Here is a 24491-nt window from a genome sequence, read left to right as displayed (position 1 = left end):
TTTCACTTTTCAATCACTGCATTCTTGAGTATGTTCTGAACTGTTGTGTGCAGTAAATAACTCCAGAGGCTGAGAATGAATCACTGATGGACACGGACCTCATCCTGTGTTGTGGGGAAGGATCAGGGTGTTAGAGACTGAATCACTGATGGACAAGGATCTCATCCTGTGTTGTGGGGAAGGATCAGGGTGTTAGAGACTGAATCACTGATGGACAAGGATCTCATCCTGTGTTGTGGGGAAGGATCAGGGTGTTAGGGACTTCATAGAAGGTCACAGGATGGGGCGGGGCCAGGTAATCAAGAAGACAACTGTTCATCAGTGTCACCCAATGTTTGAGAACATTTCTTTCTTTGGCTTGGCTTTGCCGACGAAGATTTATGGAGGGGTAAACGTCCAAGTCAGCTGCAGGCTCGTTTGTGGCTGACAAGTCCGACGTGGGACAGGCAGTCACGGTTGCAGCGGGAAATTTGTTGGTTGGGGTAGCTGAACCAATTCACTATTTTCTAAACTTGTTTTCCAAAGTGATATTTGAAAGACTCCAAGTCGCTGAGGGGACAGAGATGATCACTGTCCATCATTTATACCTGTCGTTTACTAATCAACAATTCCATTCACCTTGCTGCTTCCAATTCGAGCGCCTGTGAAGTCGACGGTTCGATGCTCGTGGGAGTCCGGGTGACGGACAGCACCGGGATCGAAGCCCCAGCTGGGGCTCGCCGGCCCGGGCGCGCGCGCTCTGCCGAAGCAAGGCAGCCCAGCACCGTCGCTCATCCTCGGAACAGGACGAGCCGGAGCAAAAGCCTGTCGACTTTGACCCTCTCGTCCTCTGTTTCGCAGTAACGGCGACTTTCGGATTTGAGATGGAGAACCTTGCAGGTCAGTGGCCTCTAATTTTTAAATTTGTACTTTTATCGGCGAAGTTGTTCCTGGATTAAATGCACTCAAAATTATGTTTTCTGATGGCCGAAATTACCGCATCAGTGTTTGATCATCGTGTCTCACTACTTCTAACTCTTGTCCATGCACTGACTCTGTCTGCATTCAGTCTTTTAATTCGTGGATCATTCGTTTTTAGTTTGCATTATTTATTGTACATTGCAAAGTTAGTAGATTCGATTCACTTCACTTTTTAACATGCGGAATTGCGAGTTTTACATCGTTCATTGATAACATGATTAAAGAAGGGAACTAAAATTCAGAATTTAACCGAGGCAAATAATGCTTTGGAATGTGTAGTTTTGCATTAAAACAATTCTGTTAATTTGCACATTGATCTTTTTGTTTCTACGCACCCTTTGAAATCACCGCATCGCAATTAATTGCTCCGTGTGTGATCATCGTGTCTCGCTACTTCTAACTCTTGTCCATGCACAGTCCCTGTCTGCATTCAGTCTTTTAACAGCTTTATTGGTAATTATAAATACTGCTGCAGGAGGTCTGGGACAACTTTGCTGAAACCTTACTTTTGAAATTACAACTTCACAAACAAAATTCAGAATTTTACCCTGGAATTGATCTGAAGCTCCAAGTCAGTATTTATATATTGCTTTTTATGTTATATATATATATATATATTGCTTTTTATGGTGACACGCTTTCATTTGCTTCCGTATTACAATGTTAAATTTGAAGCATTTGCTTTTTTTAAAAAAAAAAGTCCTGTGTTCGGCAAATTCTACACTGGATGCAAGGGCGATTAGAGGTTGCAGATCAACCAAAGTTAGTCAAACCAGTGAAGGATTTTTTTCCACCAAGAGGAGATCAACGTTCCAGTTTTATTTTAACAGTCCTTTGGAGCAACCCTTCCTATTGCATTTTCAAGACGGTGAGTTGAAAAGTAAACTCCCACTCTGATCATTTACTGGATACTAAAACTCTCCATTGCTTGAGTTTCTTGAGAAAATGATTTTGTTGGTTTATGAAGATGAGATGGCATTTTTTTTCAACGTTTACTCATGTTCCTCAAATTAAGTGACAAATTAAAAGTGCGATTAAGGTGCTCAGTTAGAGGAATGATCGCAGAAAGCTGCTGAATTATTGAACATTTTAGAAACCTAGAGTATGTTAATATTGAATAAGCCAAATTAAGCAATTTAAGGGTCAAAATGCCATTATGAATTTTGTTAAAATTGTCATTGTAATAGATGGGTCGCTGCATTAGCAACTGGATTAGTTTGTGGAAGCAGATCTAGAAGTGTGAAACAAAAACACAATCTGTTGGAAATTCTCAACAGTTTATGTGAAGGGAGAAACAGAATTAAAATTTCAGGGAAACCTAAGGTTGTCAGTGCTTACAATGAATTTGTTGCAATTTAAAAAAATTATATGTATTTTTAAAAACTTGACTATCTTTTCTATTGATCTCTAACACTCAATTCTTAATGCTGTTGTGGGAAATTAACGATTGTATTGCTCATCATTCTGAATACTTTAATAATATAACTTTTCAACAATGTGCTAAGAGTTTTCCTTCCTTCCTATTCTCATATCAAAATAGTTTTATATCTTGATGATCGTGACCTGATGTGGAAAATCGGGGAATAAAGAATCTTCTCCATGGAACGATCTTCAACAATATTGTCAGTTTTGTTCTTATTTAACTGTTGACAGGTGATTTCTGTCTTTGTCCTATTCATTTTCTAAAACTTAATTTTGCAACATTGGCTCATTTAAATGTCTTCAAACATTAGGATGTTGCTGCATGAAGTTTTTGGGAGATTGGTGGAAGTGTCATACTGCAGAGACTGTATTGGTGTGAAATGCCATTGCCCAATGTGTTCATAGTTAGAAATAAAAATTGTGATTCATGTCTGATTAAAATGTCTTGTGCACTAAATTTCTGAAATATTGTCCAGCTACTTTTCCAGAATGCTATTTGATCATTGGGGAGTCAGTAATCTAGGATGTAATTGGTTCACTTTGTAATTGGAATGAAAAGGCAAAGGATGTGGACCAGATGAAGGCAATCTTGAACCATTTGAACAAGTTCCTGCATAGTCCATAAGAAATGAAAGTTAACATTGAAGTGTCTAAAGACGTCTGGACTGTAACCTAAACTTTGTTGATATTGATATGAAACTGGCTCAAGAAAAAAATCAACATATGGATAAAATGTAGAGACATGGGAAAGAGAAGTTCCGTTTCTCAGTAGACTGGGACCAACATGGAATACTGCAGCACAGTACAGGCCCTTTATCCTAGGGTGATGTTGTGCCGACCTATTCAACAATCAAAACCTTCCCTACCTCACAGCAATAACCCTCTATTTTTCTTTTATCCATGTACCTGCCTAAGAGTCTTTTAAATATCCCTATTGTGCCAGTACCACCACCACTGGCAATGCATTTCAGGCACCACTATTCTGTGTATTTAAAAAAAACACTTACCCCTGACATCTCCCCTCAACTTTTCTCCACTCACATTATACAGATGTCATCTGGTATTGCTACTTTTGCTCTGGGGGAAAAAGGTGCTTGAAAATGCTGGTGTAAGAATGATTGAATAGAATCATAGAATGGTTTCTGCACAGAAGGAAGCCATTCAGCTCATTGGATATGCACCAGCTCTCCACCAGAGTAACTTACCAGTTCCACTCTCTTGGCTCTATCTCTACTTTTTCAAGTTTTTCTTCATTGTGTATTTATCCAATTCCCTCTTGAAGACCACAATAGATCTACCTCCATCTGATCGACAGGTTGTGAATTCCAGATTCCAAAATACTGCATATATTTTTTCCAACACCACTATTACTTCTCTATTTTATCTCTCTGACTCTAGTCCTCATCTATTCAATCAACTGGAAATGCTTCCTGGTATCCACTCTGTCCAGGTTCTTCGTCATCCAATATACTTCTATCCAATCTCTGCTTGGCCTTCGCCTTTCAAATGGAAAGACCCGTCCCAGTCGCTCAAATCTGTCCTTTTTTTTTCCAAACTTTATTTAAAAGATAATAAAAGCATAACATACAGTCTAATAACAATCAAAAATTAATTTTACAAAAAAAAATATATAATATATATATTAACAACAACCCAACAAAAAAAAACATCCCACCCACCCACCCCATCAGCCAGCTCCCTTAAGGGGAGCCAAAAATGTGAATTATAAAAAAAATTATAAGTATTAATAGCAATTCAAAGTATATCTAAATGCATTTACTCCAAATATGGAAATCATTTATCAACAAAGAAAATCGGGGAATAAAGAATCTTCTTTATTATAAGTAATTTTTTCCATAACAATACAAGCTTTCAATTCATTATGCCAACATGCTATATTAATCTCTGTACTATCTTTCCAGGTACTAGCTACACATTTACATGCTACTGATAGCACTAAATGTACAAAATTAATTTGAATTTTATCCAGCCCCATTCCTCTCAGAGAAACCATATCACCCAACAAAAAAAAAATAATTGGATCTAATAGTAATTAAAAGTTATATAATTTTTCCAAAACTATTTTAATTCCTTGCCAAAATAGTTGAACTTTAACACAAGACCAAACAGCAAGTAAAAAAACCACATCTAAAACAAGAATCCAAATTACTAAACCCATATTTTTTTCAATTTCTCCGGGGTCAAATATAATTGATGTAGAAAATTATAATTAACCATTCCATATCTTACATTAGTCAATTTAATTGCATAATCCTGACACATATCCGTCCAATCATCTTCAGGGAAAATAAACGCTAAGTCACTCTCCTATTTAAGTTTAGATTTTTCCCAATCCTGTTTAACCATATTATCCTATAACAAATGGTACATAACCAAAATATAACCCTTCTTTGGTACAGAGGAAGTCAAACATTCAAATTTCATCAAAGTAGGTAAAGTCATCTCTTTACCATAATTATCTTTTACCAAGGCTCTGAATTGATAATATGCAAACAGAATTTACAGATATATCAAATCTTTTCCTCAGTTGATTAAAAGAAAGAAATTGTCCTTCTTCAAAACAATCCTGTATTGTCTTTATACCCTTAGAATCCCAACACTTTAAATAATTATTAAATATTGATAAAGGAATAAGATGATTATTATACAATGGAGTTAAAATTGATAATTTACCTTTTGATCCCAAAACCATATTTCTTTTAATCCAAATCTTAAACAAATGTTTCAATACTGGCATATTATGTTCCTGTAACAAATTTGAATTCCAACAAAATATAAACTGATGTACCTCAGCCTCAGAAATACACACCATTTTCACCCAAGCCCTGCTAGGGGGTTGATCTAAATCCATCAATCTACTAATAAATTTTAACTGGGATGCTTCATAATAATTTTGAAAATGTGGTAACTGAAGTCCACCCAATGCATATTTCCATGTAGATTTATGCAATGCCACTCGAGCTAATTTACCCTTTCATTAAAAACTCCCACACTGCCTTTTCAGATCCTGAGAAAAACCCTTTGAAAGTAAACAAGGTATTGACTGAAATATATATTGAATTCAGGGGGAAAAATATTAATTTTAATACAATTGACCCGGCTAATCAAAGTTGATGGAAGATCTTTCCATTTAATCAAATCTGCTTTAATCTGTTTTAGTATAGGCACATAATTTAACTGATACAATGACTGATAGTTAACATCTACCAGCACACCCAAATATTTAATTTTATTTGTCTACTTTAATTTTGTTATAGTTTTAAATTCAGAATGATCTCCTATTCTGACTGGTAAATTGGAATTATCCCAATTAACTTTATATCTGGATAGTTCTCCAAATTTCAACAAACTTTCTTGTAACTGCTTCAACGACCATTTTGATTCCATCAAATATATCAAAACTTCATCTGCAAATAAATTGATCTTATATTTTTCATTCATAACCTTCATCCCTCTAATTTCATCGTTTTGCATAATAATCTGAGCCAATGGTTCAATAGCCAACACAAATAAGGCTGGTGACAATGGGCAGCCCTGCCGAGTTGAACGAGTCAACTTAAAAGGTAAAGAAACCAGACCATTTGTCATCACCCTGGCAATCGGATTTGTATATAAAGCTTTAACCCAACCAATAAAATAAGGGCCAAATTTAAACTTTTCTAACACCTTAAATAAAAAATCCCATTCAACCCTATCAAAAACCTTTTCTGTATCTAGTGCAACCACCATAGGATAGTTAGGCTGGTTTCGGAATGCATTGACCAAAGTAATTAATCAAAGAATATTATCTGATGCATTTCTATTTTTAATAAAACCTATTTGATCAGTATGTATCAACTTGGGTAAATACTTAGCAAGTCTGTTAGCTGATATTTTCACTATAATTTTATCATCTACATTTAATAGGGAAATAGCCCTATATGAAGACGCTTTTAATGGATCTCTATCTTTTTTCAGGATAACAGTTATTAAAGCACTTGAACAAGATTCTGGTAATGTCTGATCCTCAATAATTTGTTTTAACACATCTCCAAATACATTAGATAAATCATCATAAAAATTTTTATAAAATTCCACAGAAAATCCATCATCCCCTGGGGACTTTCCATTTGGCATTTCTGTATAGCTTAATTTCAAAATCTGTAAATGGAGATTCCAATTCCTGAACATCTTTCTCTTCTAATACTAGTAACGTTAATTTGGATAAATAAGATTCAATAGAACAATTGTCCTGCTTCCCCTCAGAAGTATATAATTTTTGATAAAATGAATAAAACTTGTTATTAATTTCCTAAGGCTTATAGGTAATTGTTGAATTCTGTTTAACAGCATTAATGATCCGAGATGTCTGTTCAGTTTTCGGTTGCCAAGCAAGTACCTTGTGAGCTCTCTCTCCCAACTCATAATAACGTTGTTAAGATCGATTAATTAAGCGCTCAAACTGATAAGTTTGTAAAGTATTAAAATGTAATTTCAACTTCGCTAAGGCAGCATTTTTGTCTTCTGTCACATCCTTCTGAAAATCTTTCTCTCACTCAGCAATCTGTTTTTCCAACCTTAAACTTTCTGTCATATATTGTTTCTTAACTTTCATAGAAAACTAATGATCTGCCCACTCAAATAAGCTTTCAAAGCATCCCATAATACAAAATGACTATCCACAGAATTAACATTCTCAGTTAGAAATTAAGAGATATGTTCTTTAATAAAAGTAACAAACTGTTTTTTTTAGTAACATTGCATTAAATCTCCATCTGTACGACGAACGTACTACTTCTGAAATTTCACAAGAATAATAATGAATGGTCTGATATAACTCTACTTTTATATTCAGCTTGCAATACTCTACCCTGTAGGTGTGCTGATACCAAAAAAAATCTATTCTTGAAAACGAATTATGTCATGAAGAATAAAAAGAAAAATATTTCTCTGTAGGATTCACATTTCTCCAAATATCTACCAGATTTAAATCTTTCTTCAACACACCAATTTGTGTTGCCATCTTTGATTTCCTTATACTTTATGGATTTCTATCCAATAAAGCATCCAAAACACAATTAAAATCTCCCCCAACTAAAATATTTTCATTAGCTCGAGTTAACAATAAAAAAGCTTCTGAAATAAACCACTCATCATCTATATTAGATGCATAAAAATTAAAGTCTAAGATTCAGCAAAAATTTTACAATTCATTTGTAAAACTCTCCCAACATTTCCTCTGATGATTCCAGTTCAAATGGTAATTTTTTATGAATCAAAATCGCTACCCTTCTTGCCTTAGAATTAAAAGAAGAAGAAAACACATGTCCAACCCAGTCTTTTCAATTTCAGATGTTGTTCTTTGGTCAAATGTGTCTCTTATAAAAAGGGAATCTCGTTTCATCTTTTTTGTATAAGCCAATACCTGCTTTTGCTTAATTGGATTATTTAATCCCTGAACATTAAAAGTTGCAAAATTCAAAGTAGACATTTTTACTAACTACTAATATATTTACAGACTATAAAGTAACACTCCCCCTTTTAAAACTTCAAAATCAAAAAAAAACCCTTAATAGAAAGAAAAAAAAGGAGAGAGAAAAAAAATGTTTTTCTCCCTTTTTTCCCCTCAAAAAGTAAAAGTAATCCAAAAATTTAAAAAAAAATTAAAAAAAAAAAAACACCCAAAGGTAGTAACACCCTAAAAACCTGCCACTAGTGGCAGATGACTATCAAACCTTTCGGTATCATCCACCCATTCCCCCCCAGCCAGACACATACTCATTATTTAAATAAGCACAATCAAATATAATAGATACATTCAGCCCAATGATTCCAAACCCAGTGATTGTTCTGGGTCTTCAATGTCAAGAAGACTTTGTGTCAGCTCTTCTTTCTTTCCATTCTTACCATTCTTCCCATACCCATTCCTATTTCTGTTTACCCTCCTCTTAGGAGACGATGGTGAAAACCGACCATTCCTTTGCAATTCTGGCAATGAATTAGCAAAAACCAAAGCATCATGATCATTCTCAAAAAAAATTAGGATTGAAAATTTCCATAAAAAACTTTCAAAATTGCAGGATAACGAAAGGCAAACTTATAACCCTTTTGCCATAATACATCTTTAGCCAAATTAAATTCCCGTCATCTTCTAATAACCTCCTGACTCAAATCGGCATAGAAAAACACTCTGTTATTTTGAACCATCAACCGAGATGGACTTTGCCGTGCTTTCTGTACCGCCATTTGTAAGATCATCTCTCTATCTTGATATTTCAAACAATAAATCAGAACCGCTCTCGGTGTTTGTCCTGGAAAAGGTTTCTTCCTCAGCGCTCTGTGAGCTCAATCCAATTCCAAACCTTCAGGAAAAAAAACTCCTTGCCCAATACTTCAGGAATCCAGTACTAAAAAAATTTATTGAATCAGAACCTTCAAAATCCTCTGGAAGACCAACTATTTTCGCATTATTCCTCGGCTTTGATTTTCCAACGAATCAATCTTCTTCAATAAATCCTTTTTTAGAATCACACAGTCTACAAAGGAATCCTCCACTTTTTCCATATTACGCTCCACCTGATTTCGACATTCAGAGAAAGCTGTTTCAATTTAAAAAAAATTACCTTGTACAGTATCAACAGATTTTATACATTTGTCATTTCTTGTTTCATAGTTGTCATTTCATCACACAAAGTATTCATTTTTGTTTTCACCTCCATAAATTCTTTGGTCAATTGAGTTGACATTTGTTTTGACATATTTTCCATTTGACAAGCAATCCTTTCCAAATCAGTCCAGGATCCATAACCATCTTTTGAGGTCTACCTTCTCTAATTTCAGACTCCTCCTCCTGAGTAGATTCCAGCAAGGTAAGTTCCTCTTCCTCCTCAGGCACAATAGGTCCTTTACCTGTGCGACTGCGGGTTTGGATACCCGATGGCGGCACACTGACCTTGTCAGGCCACCACCGTCAATCGGGCTCCCCCACAACTCACACCTTTTCCAACAGTTCATGCACCAGGGAGGCACTGCGCCTTCCTGGCAGAACCGCTGAACGTGCAGGTGCATCTTCCGACGCTACATTGCGTTTCCCCAGGCCACCAGGCAGTGTTGCGGGCTCACGAGATCCTCTGTCGGTCGGGGAGCCCGGTCCCATGTGCACGCGGGTTGGCATCGGCCGAACTTCACAATGTGCGGCCGCCATCTTGCGACTGCAGGGTCGGCGTCAGCGTCAAACTCAAACGGGCAGGAGTTCTCCGAGGTTTGGAGGCTCCCAATGATGACTCCATGGATTCAACTGTGCAGGTAGGCCTCAATTCTTCTACACTTTTATAAGGTAGTTTTTCTGAAGTTGAATCTCAAGTCCATGAAAGTGTTGGATTTGAGAAGGTAAAATGGTGCTGACAAAATACCCAAATTAGCAAAGATTGGATTACAGAGTAAATAAGGAAAAATAGTTTTCAGTGGCAGATGGAGTGAAGACAGGGACGCAGATTTAAGGTGATTGGGAAAAGAACCAGAGGTGACACGAGGTTTGCTTTTTACATCGGAAATCCTGTTGAGAAATATACTGAAAGAGCTGTTGATGGGCATCATCTTGTCGCAAGGCCGTTAACTCTCAAAACAGTCTCAAGAAATTTGCTTTCATCCCCATAAGGTAAATAAATTCAATTAAAGAACTTTACACTGGAGAGAGAATAACTTGCTGAAAACATTTAGGGCTCTTGCCCCACATTAAATTTGACTCCTTCATTTATTTATGGATATATCCTGCTTCCCTCAGGATATTAAGGTGAGAAAGGGAGCTGTGTAGAACTTTGGTGTTTTTTATAAACCTTCTCACTCTTGTTGAGGAATTGTGGATAAGTATGAGTGTTTGATGGGAGGACAGGGCCAAAGAGTAATTGGGAATTGGTTTTGAGGGTCAGGGGACTTGAGGAGGGGGGAGTGGTGATAGGAGAATCTGTGGATGGTAGTGTGAAAGGGAACTTGCCAGAATTAAACTCCAAGGCACTGTTTAAAACCAGCTGGTCAATCAAAATTTAATTACCTATATTCTGAAAGTGTACAGCGACAGTCAAATATGTTCCACTTCTGGTAAAAGTCTAAAGAAGCTTTGCATGAGGGATGATGTCAGTTTGTGCAATATTGGCATATATGATTCATAACTAGTTATACTTGGTTTAATTTCAGGAGAAGTGTAATTTGACATAGAAAGTATTGCAATTATTTTCCATTTCTGAAGTATCTTGCGTTTCCATCCAGACAATAGAAAACCCAGCACTAGAAATCCAAATTTTTTAACCGATGCTCCTTAGGAACCTACAATTGCTTTTAAAATAAGCATTTGACATTACTTTCTAATTGAGGAATGTAAAGATTAAAAGAAACATTGGTTCCCTATAAAGTTGATTATTTTTTTTTAAAAAGGAGAGTATAGAATAGTTCACAGCATTAATACTGGATGTAATAAAAGGAAGGTTACTCGTTTTCTCAAGGTCTTAATGAGTTGCCATTTTAATTGGAAAAGTTGTGGATAAACGAGATTGTGATCTCTGAGGGAAAAATGATTCTGCTGAGAATCTCCACTTGTGCTTGCATGTACCATTCAGAGAGATTTGAAGTTGGTATGGGAAACAATGATTATATATGGAGTTGAACTTTGAGCAGATATTGACTTTTTAAAAAATGTAGAAATTGTCCATTTGGAGAATTTCTGTGGTAAATAAGTTAATGAATGTTTAAAAATCCTACTATGAAGTCAATTTAATTGATAACACAGATAATGAAAATTGCTGGTCATTCAAAGAACTAAAATGGTATAAGGGTATTATTTAAATTACTACTCTAGACTCATTTAAATATTTTTGAATATTTAATCTATTTTAACTTCAACAATTACATTAAGTTTTGTGTTACATGCTAAATTACTTGGTTTAGAAATGATTTAACTGGAATTATAAATGTTCATTACAATTTCATTAGAAATATCCAACAGATTGAAAATATTTTTAATTTTATGATCTCCAGTTACTACAGTGGTTCTGGTCTTAGCTTGTCTGTGTTCATAAGATGGTAGCTCTAAAAGGATTGTGAGATCTTCCTGCCTCCTTTCCTCCAGCTCCTTTCCTTTTCCTGTCAGAAAGCTACCCTCTCTCCCAATTACTTCTCAGCTTTATTCCCTTCTACCCTCCCATCTGTATCCACCTATGACCTATTACCCCTTCCCCTGTACACCCCCTGCACCTTCCTCACTCCTCTCTTCTCCTCCTTTCTCCACCATTTTATTCAGGTGCCTCCCTGTTTTTGCTTATATCTGATGAAGGGCTCTGGCCTGAAATGTTGGTTACCCTTGAGATGGATTATGTTATATTTTATACAGTATATTGATATGTTTTTTGGAAGATAGATTGTGGGGTTCTTAGTTCGATCATGCACAGATACAAACACTTTATAACAGATCTTATTTAAAATGCCGGAACTCTGCTCAAGCCAGACAGTCCAGGCTCCGAGTGCCTTACAGAGACTTTGAAGAATGTCTACAAGTACTTCACAAGTAGGTGTTAATTGGACATGCTGTGGAGTAATAGATTATTGTTTTGGAAGGTAACAGATGAACAGACTTAGAAGATTGGGGCTGGTGCCACAGTCTGTCTGAATGCAGTTTGCTGTTCTAAGATGGTGTTGTGGTTTTGAAAGCAGAGAGAATCAGACAGGTTTCCTTTAAGTGCGACAGACTGCTGGTTTTCTGCTGTGGCTTTTGCAAGCTTGTTTGAAATCACATTTTGGAAGATGGGTTGTGAGTTCTGACCAGCCTATTCAAAGCCCTTGTGGTCTATGCAAGAGGAGATGGCTGGCTGTATAATGTTTCACCTGAGATAAGGGAAGCAGAAAAAGGAACTCTGTGGTGACCTGAAAGAAAGTGGTTATCATCTGGAAAACCCTGATGGGGCAAGTTTCTTCGGCAAGACACTGAAGTGGCTGATCGGAAGGAATCCAGTTGTGTGTGTCCAACGAGCAACAAATCTCTCTGAAGAACCTTCCTGAGCGGTAACCATTGACCTTTCAAGCACCAAAGGCTGGTAAAATTCATAAATGTTAAATTCAGTTCACAGTGTAAGACTTGCCTGCAACCAGTGAACTTGGAGGAGTGAGAAGCGAGATTGGACTGTGAACCGAAGAACTTTTCTGAACTTGTACACACATTACATATACGTGCACTTAGAATTAGAAGGGGGTTGTTAAGAGTAATAAGTTAAAGTGTGATTCATGCTTAAAGAAAATTAAAGGTAAGTTTTGTTTATGTAGCCATTTGTCTTGGTGAATATCCATTACTGCTGGGGTTTGGGGTCCTCTGAGGCCCGTCACACGCTTGACTTCCTATGGATGCTGCATGTCCTGCTAAATTTTTCACCAGCACATTTGTGTATTGCCCTTGAGCCTAGCATCAGCAGTTTTTATTGTTTAACTTCACAGATGCACCCTGAAGCCCCACTCGGCACTATCCTGATGACATTTGGAAGCTGCTTCACTTTTCTTAAGTGTCTCAAAGATCATGGAGCATTTGCAAAATGCTTCAATTGAATCAAATGGCTCATTAGGTCATTTCAGGGGGCAGTTAAAAATCTCCATTAATTACCATTGCCTCTTTTTTTCATAAGTTGAAGTTCTTTATTGACTGGCACATGTGTGTTAAGAAAAGTACAAAACATTAACACCAAAGTAAACTCTCCTATCAAATAGGAATCTGGCTGATGTTGAATGTATTGTGAATCCAACCATGTGCTGTGGACTGGATAGCTTGTAATTTGGTTTAGTAAATGCAATTTCTATTTGGGTAAAACTACTCGGCTTTTATTTTGAAAATGAATAGACCTCTGATGCTCAAACCAGTAGTGGCCAAATCAATGAAAATGCAGATGCTGGAAATCTGAAATAAAAACTGCCAAGGCTAGAAATGTTCAGCAGGTCAGTTTGCATCTGTGGGGAGAGAAATTGAGAGAACCAAGTTAAATTTCAGGTTGAAGGCCCTTTGTCAGAACTGTGAAAAATACAAAATAAGAGATGGTGGGAAAGGGGCAACGTTTTTGATTTGGTAAAACCATGGGGATGAGCTTTAAACATGATTTTCTGCTTCGGTGGCAATGTAAAGATGTCAGGATGAAATTTTTAATGCAAATTCCATCCTGTAATTTTTCCACATACCACTACATATTTTTACAGAGTGGCTGCAGTGTAAATTGACCACAACCACTCCGTAAGAAACAGACCTAATGAATATGATGTGTGTCTTTTCCCCCCCCACCCCCACAACAAACTCCTCTACACAGGAAGGCAGTAGGCCCTTTCGTGCCAAGCCTCTGCCTGGAGGCCGGCTATAAGCGCGGAGGGAAAAATATAAACTTGCCTTTCATGGAGCAGCCCTAAGAGACTGATCTTACATCATACTCGTGTTCAACGGTGCCTCGTAGCACCCGCTGGAGCCGATGGACATGGGCGACGAGTGTTATAAATATGTTGCAGAGCAATGGCCGTCTTCCCTACCCTTAATCCCCCATGCAGCTGGAACTGGTCTGTGTTTCAGAATAGTTCCAGCTGCATAGGGGATTATGGATAGAGAAGATGGGCATTGCTCTGCCGAGTTTATGAGCCACTGATGAGTGGCCCCGAAGGTCGAAGCGGCCCAGTGAGGTGCCTGCCCTGCCCTGAAGGGTCTTGGAGGGAGGGATGGAGGGTGAGAGAGAGAAGGGAGAGGGGTTGCAGGGTGACGGTGCCATCGTGATGTCATCAGCCTACCCCTAGCCAGCTGCTTGTAGCGGCATTACATTCATGTGAGGTGGTGGAGTGTTGCACTCGGCCGATGATCCTTCCCCAAGAGGGATTGCAGCTGTCACCTTGGATCTGGCCACGGCACATTCAGGGATAAGTCTCCCGACATAAGGGCGGAGAATCTCAGCCTTTGCTGTCAGGCTTTTTCACTGCATGAAAGGCCCTTGTGTTAAAGTGCTCCTGTGTAATCTGGACACACCAGAGGTAAATATGCTAATTTTTTTTCAGAATAATTCCAAAGTTTCTGTTTAAAAATGCCAGTTGAGTGAAAGGAAGCAGTTCGAGAGCATGAGCAGAGACAAGAGAAACTAAACAAAAGATATGGGAGTTGTGGAATGCAGAACAGGAGGGCAAGCCTGGCAGGTCAGTCTGGAATGCCCTTGCTCCAATTCAGTATTAAGTTCTGGACTTAATATAGAAATCTGCAACTTTAGGTAACTTTGTTTCTCTGTATCTGTCATCCATCTGCGATATTGTCTCCATGTAGTCATTAAATTGGGAGTAATCTTTTGGCCTCCAAATAGCCCTGGGGACACTGAGGAGCAGAAAGTAGACAGATATTAGTTGTTGCCATGAGTGACTTTAACTTCCATAATACTGACTGGCCCCTCCTTACTGTAAGAGGAATAGATGAGACAGAATCTGTCAGGTGACTCCAAGGATTCCTGACACACCATGCAGACCAGCTGATCAGAGGAGAGACCAGTGGATCTCGTACTGGGTAATGAACCTGGCCAGGTGACAGATCTCGCAGTGGGGGAGCGTTTCGGTGATCGTGATCACAACTGCTTGACATTTTGCACAGCTATAGACAAGGATAGGAGTTGACAAAATGGTAAAGTGATTAATTGGGGAAGGCCTAATTACAATGGAATTGGGCAGGAACTGGGGAGAGTAAATTTGGGAACAGATGCTCTCAAAGAAAAGCACAGAAGTAGAGGATATTTAGGGACCACGCGTTATGGTTAGGTTTGACCCACTGAGACAGTGATAAGATGAGAGGATCAGGCAACCAACAGAGATGAGACAGTGAGTTAAGAAGAAAAAAGAAGCACCCTGAGGGTTTAGGGTCAGGAAGGGCTCATGAGAATTGTGTGGTAGTGAGGAAGGAACTTGAGAAAGGACGAAGGAGAACAAGAAGGCCTTGGCAAGTCGGATTTGGAAAACCAGATGTTGTTGTCAACCTGTGTGGATTTAAGTTTTCAGTCCTTTCACATTTTGTAACAAAGCTGGATGGATTAAGAAAACTCTAAAGTATTTTTTTTAAATTAAGGCATGCAGCAATAGTAATAGGCAATTTTGGTCCAGGAGCCCATTCTGCCCAATTAACCTACAACCCTGTGATAGTACAGATCTATCACCAATGTACATAGTGTATATAGTTACTGTATCTAGACTGTGCTTACAGCGATTGGCTGAGAGCTAAGCCACACCTATTGTCTGGGCCTTAAAGGGTTGTGTCCCTAGCCAGGTCGGATCATTCCGGACTGGTCGGCCACCTGTGAAGAGCTCCTGTCTTTTGCTAATAAAAGCCTTGGTTTGGATCAACAAGTCTTTGGTTTTTTCGACGAGCTCTACAAACCCCTAGTACGTTTTGAACGGTGTGAGGAAACTGGAGCCCCTGGATGAAACCTGCACAGACATGGGGAGAATGTACAAGCCCCTTAGAGTCAGTGCAGGATTCAAACCCTAGCTGGTGCAGTAACAGCATTGCGCTAACCGTTACGCTAACTGTGCCGCCCCCAAATGCATACATTAAGAACACAATGATGACTAGAGTGAAGGTAGGGCTGTTTAATTTTAAAGGAGGGAGCATTTGCCTGGAGGAAGATGAGGTAGGGGAGGTCCTAAATGAATTGTATCATTGTTCACCAGAGAGCGAGATCTTGGTAAATGTGACATCAGTGTTGAACAGGCTGATGTGCTGGAGAAAGAAGGAAGAAGTGCTGGATCTTCTTAACAACATCAGGATTGATAAATCTCTGAGACTGGATGAGATGTACCCTAGGTTAACTCAGGAAGTGAGGAAAGAGATTACTGGGGCATTGGGAATGATCTTTGTATCCTCCCTGGCCAAAGTGGAGGTACTGGATGATTGGAGAATGGCAAATATATTCCCCTTGTTAAAATTCTGGGAAGTTTTGACCAGTACTGTGCAAACTATTGGAGAGGATTTTTGAGCCCCTTTCACACTTGCCAGTGATCCCAGGAATGGAATGCCAATTGGCCTTTAAAGTGACAAGTGTGAAAGCAAAATCTGCTCAACGCCAGCATCAGATGACGTCATCTCATGCTGAGGATTGCTGGCCTCGACCCCAAGCACAATCCCTAGAATCTGCACAAGCCAGCATTGAGATCAGGCAAGTGTGAAACAGGCAATTGCATTGCAGGCACTTCGTATTAAAGGTAGAACAGACCAAATGCTGGGGATGAACCCTTGCAAGTGTGAAAGCGTTCAGTGTCCCAGTTAGGAGTGGTCTGGTGTGAAAGATCAAACCACCATTCCTATCCTGGGTCACTGAACGGCCGATTTACTGGGATGCAAGTGTGAAAGGGGTTTTCGGGACAGGATTTATGAGCATGTCGAGAAGCTTAGTCTTCTCAGGATAGTCAGCATGGCTTTGTTAGAGATGGGTTGTGCTTCATGAGCCTAATTGAGTTTTTTTTAAGGAAATGACAAAAGAAATTGATGATGGTAGGTTGGTATATGTCCTATGTTTGGATTTTAGTAAGGCATTTGACAAGGTCCCCCAATGGTAAATATTCATAAAGTCACAAGGCATGGGATCCATGGACCCTTGGTTGTGTGGATGCAGAATTGGTCTGCTCGTAGAAAGCAGAGGGTAATAATAGATGGATCACATTCTGCCTGTAGGTCAGTTACAAGTGAATTCCACAGGCATCTGTTCTTGAACCGCTTCTTTTTTATTTTTGACCTGGTCAAAGAAGTGGAGGGATGGGTAAGTTTGTAAATAACACAATGTGGTGTGAATGGTGTAGAAGCAACCTCCTTTGAAGAAGACCGCAGAGCCCACCTCACTGACAAAAGGCAAAGGAGGAAAAACCCAACACCCAACCCCAACCCACCAATTTTCCCTTGCAACCGCTGCAACCGTGTCTGCCTGTCCCGCATCGGACTTGTCAGCCACAAACGAGCCTGCAGCTGACGTGGACTTTTTACCCCCTCCATAAATCTTCGTCCGCGAAGACAAGCCAAAGAAAAAAAGGATTCAATATGATATGAGCAGTATGCAGAGTTGGGGAGAGAAATGGCAGATGGAGTTCAATCCAGATAAGTTATGAAGTGATGCATTTTGGGAGGTGGCACTTGGAGTACATGATTAATGGCAGGATTCTTAACAATGTGGAAGGACAAACAGGCATTTAATAGACTCTTAGAGAGTCTATTATCACCCTGTACAAAAACAAAGGCGAGAAATCAGACTGCTCAAACTACAGGGGAATCACGTTGCTCTCCATTGCAGGCAAAATCTTCGCTAGGATTCTACTAAATAGAATAATACCTAGTGTCGCCGAGAATATTCTCCCAGAATCACAGTGCGGCTTTCGCGCAAACAGAGGAACTTCTGACATGGTCTTTGCCCTCAGACAGCTCCAAGAAAAATGCAGAGAACAAAACAAAGGACTCTACATCACCTTTGTTGACCTCACCAAAGCCTTCGACACCGTGAGCAGGAAAGGGCTTTGGCAAATACTAGAGCGCATCGGATATCCCCCAAAGTTCCTCAACATGATTATCCAACTGCACGAAAACCAACAAGGTCGGGTCAGATACAGCAATGAGCTCTCTGAACCCTTCTCCATTAACAATGGCGTGAAGCAAGGCTGTGTTCTGGCACCAACCCTCTTTTCAATCTTCTTCAGCATGATGCTGAACCAAGCCATGAAAGACCCCAACAATGAAGACGCTGTTTACATCCGGTACCGCACGGATGGCAGTCTCTTCAATCTGAGGCGCCTGCAAGCTCACACCAAGACACAAGAGAAACTTGTCCGTGAACTACTCTTTGCAGACGATGCCGCTTTAGTTGCCCATTCAGAGCCAGCTCTTCAGCGCTTGACGTCCTGCTTTGCGGAAACTGCCAAAATGTTTGGCCTGGAAGTCAGCCTGAAGAAAACGGAGGTCCTCCATCAGCCAGCTCCCCACCATGATTACCAGCCCCCCCACATCTCCATCGGGCACACAAAACTCAAAACGGTCAACCAGTTTACCTATCTCGGCTGCACCATTTCATCAGATGCAAGGATCGACAATGAGATAGACAACAGACTCGCCAAGGCAAATAGCGCCTTTGGAAGACTACACAAAAGAGTCTGGAAAAACAACCAACTGAAAAACCTCACAAAGATAAGCGTATACAGAGCCGTTGTCATACCCACACTCCTGTTCGGCTCCGAATCATGGGTCCTCTACCGGCATCACCTACGGCTCCTAGAACGCTTCCACCAGCGTTGTCTCCGCTCCATCCTCAACATCCATTGGAGCGCTTACATCCCTAACGTCGAAGTACTCGAGATGGCAGAGGTCGACAGCATCGAGTCCACGCTGCTGAAGATCCAGCTGCGCTGGATGGGTCACGTCTCCAGAATGGAGGACCATCGCCTTCCCAAGATCGTGTTATATGGCGAGCTCTCCACTGGCCACCGTGACAGAGGTGCACCAAAGAAAAGGTACAAGGACTGCCTAAAGAAATCTCTTGGTGCCTGCCACATTGACCACCGCCAGTGGGCTGATATCGCCTCAAACCGTGCATCTTGGCGCCTCACAGTTTGGCGGGCAGCAACCTCCTTTGAAGAAGACCGCAGAGCCTACCTCACTGACAAAAGGCAAAGGAGGAAAAACCCAACACCCAACCCCAACCCACCAATTTTCCCCTGCAACCGCTGCAATCGTGTCTGCCTGTCCCGCATCGGACTTGTCAGCCACAAGCGAGCCTGCAGCTGACGTGGACTTTTTACCCACTCCATAAATCTTCGTCCGCGAAGCCAAGCCAAAGAAGAAGAGAGCACATGGATGTCAGAAAAATAGAGCACTCTTGATGTGAGGGAGATGAGGTTTAGATTGTTTTTTAAATATTTTATTTAACGATTTTTAAACCCTGACAGTAAATACATTTCTTTCAATAAAAAAACTTTCAAAAATTATACATGGTATACAAAACTTCCCCACCCCCACCCCAAAAAAGGAAAAGAGAAAAAAAATAGAAAATAACTGGAGAATGTCAAGAGAATAAACTAAATAACATAAAGTTTTTAATAATATAATGATGATGGAGGTTGGGGTCTTCAGAGTCTATTAAACATTCATACCTACATTTTGCAAATATGGGTGCCAAACTTTCCAAAATACCTGATATTTATTTTGTAAATTATGTAATCTTCTCAAGTAGAAAACATGTCATCTCTCCATCCCTAAATCTGTGTCTGATTTCCAATACCTATACACTCCTTATAAGCTGTTAAAACAAGTTTTGCAAATTCAATTTGGGTCTTATATTACCCAAGAAAAATAACATTGGTTCCTGTGGAAACTTAACCCACATTATTCTTTCCAAAATAATTCTGACTTCCAACCAAAATTGTTTAACTTTAGGACACTCCCAAGTAGAATGCAGAAATGATCCAACTTCTTCACCACATCTAAAACCGAAATCTGATAATAGAGGGTTTAATTGTTTTTAATTTTTGCAAAGTATTGTTATGAGCCCAAAGGACCCCAAATCCCAGCAGCAATAGACATTCACCAAGACAAGTGGTTTTTAAAATGTTATTTTTAATCTACTTTTAACATGAAAGTAGAATCAAACATTAACTTAACTCTATACTTAACTAACCTAAATTAACCCCCTTCTAATTCTAAGCACACATGTATGTAATGTGTGTGTAAATTTAAGAAAAGTTTTTTGGTTCACAGTTCATTCTCACTTCTTCCAAATTCTCTGCATGCAGGTAATTCTTATACTGTGCACAGAATTTAACATGTATAAAGTTCACCAGGCTTTGGTGTTCGAAAGGTAAATGTTTACCACTCAGGAAGGTTTTTGTAGGGTTTGCAGAGAGAGATTTATTGTTCCAGGATTTCCACAACTGAAGTACCACCATTAGTCACCTCAATGTCTCACTGATGAAACTTGCCCCATCAGGGTTTTCCAGATGGTAACCTCTTTCTTTCAGGCCATCACAGAGTTCCCTTCTGTTCCACTTATTCCAAGAGAAACATCAGACAGATAGCACTTCCAGCCATCCACTGCTTTGGAACTTTGTTTCCAACCAGCTCTTCCTGGCTTGTTTCAGCTGTGACTGTTCAGTCTCTTTTCAATGTCACGCACACTAGCTGAGAGTGCTTGTTTTTTTTCTCCCTCTCTCTCCAACTGAGACTGCCAGAAAGCCCACGTGACTCTCTCACTTGCAAACCCCCCACCTTCTTCAGCAAACAACAGTTCTTCTCTTCCTTGGTCAAACTGTTGTCTTAGATAAACAAAACCCAGGTGTAACCTTTCTGTGAGCACTTATAGCTAGTTTGTCTCCTCCAAAACAATGGTTTTTCATTTTATGATGTCATTTCAATTAGCACCTATTTGTGAAATATCCTGCAATGTTATTGAATATGAATTCTTCAGTCTTTCAAATAAGATCTGCTTTAAAATGTATGTATGTATGTAACCCACTAATCTTACCAAAATCCCAAATATTTATAATCCATTACAGTATAACTGATGCAAAAATTTGTATTGAACCTACTTATACCTAACATTAATAACTTTTGTCATATTATCTCTACATAATTGCATGCAAAGTTTCTCATCTCTTTGTCTATTTAAATCCGCTTCCCATCTTAATTTCTACTTGCGTACCCCTATATTAGGGGCTTTCTTTTGAAATAAATTATGCATTACAGAGATAAATATATTTGTGTTGTTATCACAAATCAACAATTCCAATTTGCTCTCGATAAGTAACGTCAAACTAAGATCTATCTTACCAATCAAAAAGCCTTAACTTGCTAATAACAGAAAAAAGTATTATTTGACACTTTAAATTTATTCTTCATTCATTCAGAAGTAATAAAACTTTCAGCTTCTGAACAATCTTCAATTTTCTCAACAACTATTTGTACCTAATTCCTCAGAAATTGATTATCCATAGAAAATGGAATGTGTATTTTGGCATAAAGGCGTTTTTTTTTGTGAAATAAGGTTTAGATTGTTGAGTATGTTTTCTATAGGTCGGCAAAACATCTGTAATGTTCTATGTAAATCCATGAAATGGTATAATATTACAGCATCAAAAGGTTTCAGTCTAATTTCTAAAACTGGATTGGGTTTAGAAGTGATTGAAATAAAGTTCCTCTGTCCACTTTCAATAATTTAACTTGATAATTATGTATGTGTTTTAACTTTCTCTTGTATTGTTCGATTTTCAAGATTTTGTGCCAACTTTTTAAAAAATGTTGCACAGTTGGATTTGTACAAGATGAGTTAAAATCTATTTTATTTATAGAATAGAATCTGATTATGGCATATGGTGGGATTGATGGAAATGAGCATTTTTTTTGCTTGAGTGTCTCAAAAATAATTTAAATGTATAATGCCACTGAGATGGTATTGGAAATTCAGGCTTCGAGATACATTTAAAGTTCGATTGTCAGTAATGTAACTGAATGATTTCCTATGTATTCAAAATGAATAAAGAAAATCTTTTGGACAAATAAAGGTCTAAGTCACAGCCATCTACCAAAACCAAACCTTTCAGTTCAATCGAAATGGAGTACAGAATTTATTGCTGGCAATATAATTTTAATAGTTACAGTACAATGACTAAGTCATTGGAAAAATTGCTGGTGGGTTCATAACAAATACTAAAGTACTCATTTATTCACATAGTGAAGGGAAAATAAGCATGATGCTCCATGGTACTTCATTTCTCTGGGGAAATTTATTGAGAATGAGTTTAATACCCATGAGAAAAAATAAGATTAAAAAAAAATAATAGTGAGCAAGATGCAGTCTTATGTGATGGAATTATTTCAAAGTTTATGCTTTCCATTCATGTATTGGAGAAATGACCGATAAAGTGCTTTTCTTTGCTCATTTCTCCAATGTCTTTACAGTTTTTGACTGAAATGAGACAAATTTTAACATAAGAATGTAGAAAACTAATGGTAATGTAGAAAATTATCTTTTCCCATAAATTTTTGCATGTGAAGAAATTGATAATGCACTGATCTAGATTATCAGATTTTGATAGGTTTTGGGATCTGTATAACAGTCTGTAAGAGTTCAAGGAACTAGAAGTAAGTAACCTGACGTCTCAAGTCTGCCTTGCCATTCAGTCCAAGCTCCTTCACCTCCTCTGAGCCAGTGCTGTCCATTCTTCAGTGTTTCAACTGTTCAGCTGCCTCCACTTTACATGCATCCAATGAGCTTCCTCCAAGACTCTGGGGCATTAATTTCAAGAGGAATAGAATATAAGAGCAGGGGTATGATGTTGAGGATTTTTCAGGAACTAGTGAGACCTCATTTTGGGCTCGATTAAGAAAGGAGAGCATTCAGAGGAAGTTTACTCAGATGATTCTAAAAATGAGAAAGTTATCATATGAGGAAAATTTGACAGCTCTTCACCTATACTCATTGGAATTTAGATGAATGAGAGGGGATCTCATTGAAACGTTTTGAATGTTGAAAGACATGGACATAGTAAATGTAGAAAGGTTGTTTCCTCTGAAGGGAGAGTCTTGGACAAATGGGCACAACTTCAGGATTAAAGGATGGCTGCCTAAAACCGATAACGGAGGAATTTCTTTATATAGAGGGCAGTAAATCTGTGGAATTTGTTGCCACAGGTAGTTGTGGAGGGCAGGTCATTGAGGTATATTTAAGGCAGAGATTGATAGTTTCTGAGCAGCCAGGCATCAAAGTTAATGGAGAGAAGGCTGAGTGGGGAAAATGGAGCAGCTCATGATTGAATGGTGGGGCAGACTCAATGGACTGAATAATTCCATGGATGTTTTACATTAAAATTCTGCCATTGAATAGAAAAATGCCTCAAGAAATTAGAACACACCTGAAGAGGCCATTGGCAGGGCCAATTTTTGCGAAAATTTTTGTTGAAACCCATTTTCACAAATGCCCTCTAACAGAACTTAGACTTCCAATGGATAATGGCATTGAGTTGAAATCTTATTACATGCAGGCCTGGATGAGTAGAGGGTGCCTGAGATAATATGGTGCATGGTGTAGTAATGTTAATAATGCAGGGTAACATGCTGCATCCCATTTTTATTTTGTCATTTACCCAGAAATCAGGTGTTGAGCTTCCATATTTCTAATTCTGTATTTTGTTTGAGTTGGACACAATGGTAACAGGAGTGTTCAATTGTTTTGAATAATCTTCAGAATAGTTAAGTGCCCTCGCTTCCCCCCTCGCTTCCCCCCTCGCTTCCCCCCTCGCTTCCCCCCTCGCTCCCCCCCTCGCTCCCCCCCTCGCTCCCCCCCTCGCTCCCCCCCTCGCTCCCCCCCTCGCTCCCCCCTCGCTCCCCCCCTCGCTCCCCCCCTCGCTCCCCCCCTCGCTCCCCCCCTCGCTCCCCCCCTCGCTCCCCCCCTCGCTCCCCCCCTCGCTCCCCCCCTCGCTCCCCCCCTCGCTCCCCCCCTCGCTCCCCCCCTCGCTCCCCCCCTCGCTCCCCCCCTCGCTCCCCCCCTCGCTCCCCCCTCGCTCCCCCCCTCGCTCCCCCCCTCGCTCCCCCCCTCGCTCCCCCCCTCGCTCCCCCCCTCGCTCCCCCCTCGCTCCCCCCTCGCTCCCCCCTCGCTCCCCCCCTCGCTCCCCCCCTCGCTCCCCCCCTCGCTCCCCCCCTCGCTCCCCCCCTCGCTCCCCCCCTCGCTCCCCCCCTCGCTCCCCCCCTCGCTCCCCCCCTCGCTCCCCCCCTCGCTCCCCCCCTCGCTCCCCCCCTCGCTCCCCCCTCGCTCCCCCCTCGCTCCCCCCCTCGCTCCCCCCCTCGCTCCCCCCCTCGCTCCCCCCCTCGCTCCCCCCCTCGCTCCCCCCCTCGCTCCCCCCCTCGCTCCCCCCCTCGCTCCCCCCCTCGCTCCCCCCCTCGCTCCCCCCCTCGCTCCCCCCCTCGCTCCCCCCTCGCTCCCCCCCTCGCTCCCCCCCTCGCTCCCCCCTCGCTCCCCCCCTCGCTCCCCCCCTCGCTCCCCCCCTCCCTCCCCCCCTCCCTCCCCCCCTCCCTCCCCCCTCCCTCCCCCCCTCCCTCCCCCCCTCCCTCC

At 40.3% G+C, this 24491-nt stretch overlaps 1 protein-coding gene across 5 annotated transcripts in view; it reads left to right on the top strand.

Moving 5' to 3' along the window:
* The window catches only part of LOC138753290 (zinc finger matrin-type protein 3-like), a 495498-nt gene that overhangs the window by 52801 nt on the left and 418206 nt on the right, over nucleotides 1–24491 (top strand). For 3 of the 5 annotated variants that reach the window (XR_011351080.1, XR_011351077.1, XR_011351083.1), the window contains exon 1: nucleotides 96–879. Coding sequence is in view for 1 of the 5 variants with exons in the window: in XM_069916120.1 (XP_069772221.1) it covers nucleotides 864–879 (16 nt within the window). In the remaining 4 variants the exon portion in view is untranslated. Of the gene's footprint in view, nucleotides 1–95; nucleotides 880–2500; nucleotides 2810–24491 lie in introns of those variants that run through there. The other 2 variants (XR_011351079.1, XM_069916120.1) reach the window with 2 other exon arrangements.

Source organism: Narcine bancroftii, chromosome 1 (genome assembly GCF_036971445.1).
Source record: "Narcine bancroftii isolate sNarBan1 chromosome 1, sNarBan1.hap1, whole genome shotgun sequence".
NCBI lineage: Eukaryota > Metazoa > Chordata > Chondrichthyes > Torpediniformes > Narcinidae > Narcine > Narcine bancroftii.
The sequence above is the reverse complement of the archived record's forward strand: the minus strand, read 5'-3'. Positions and strand labels throughout refer to the sequence as shown.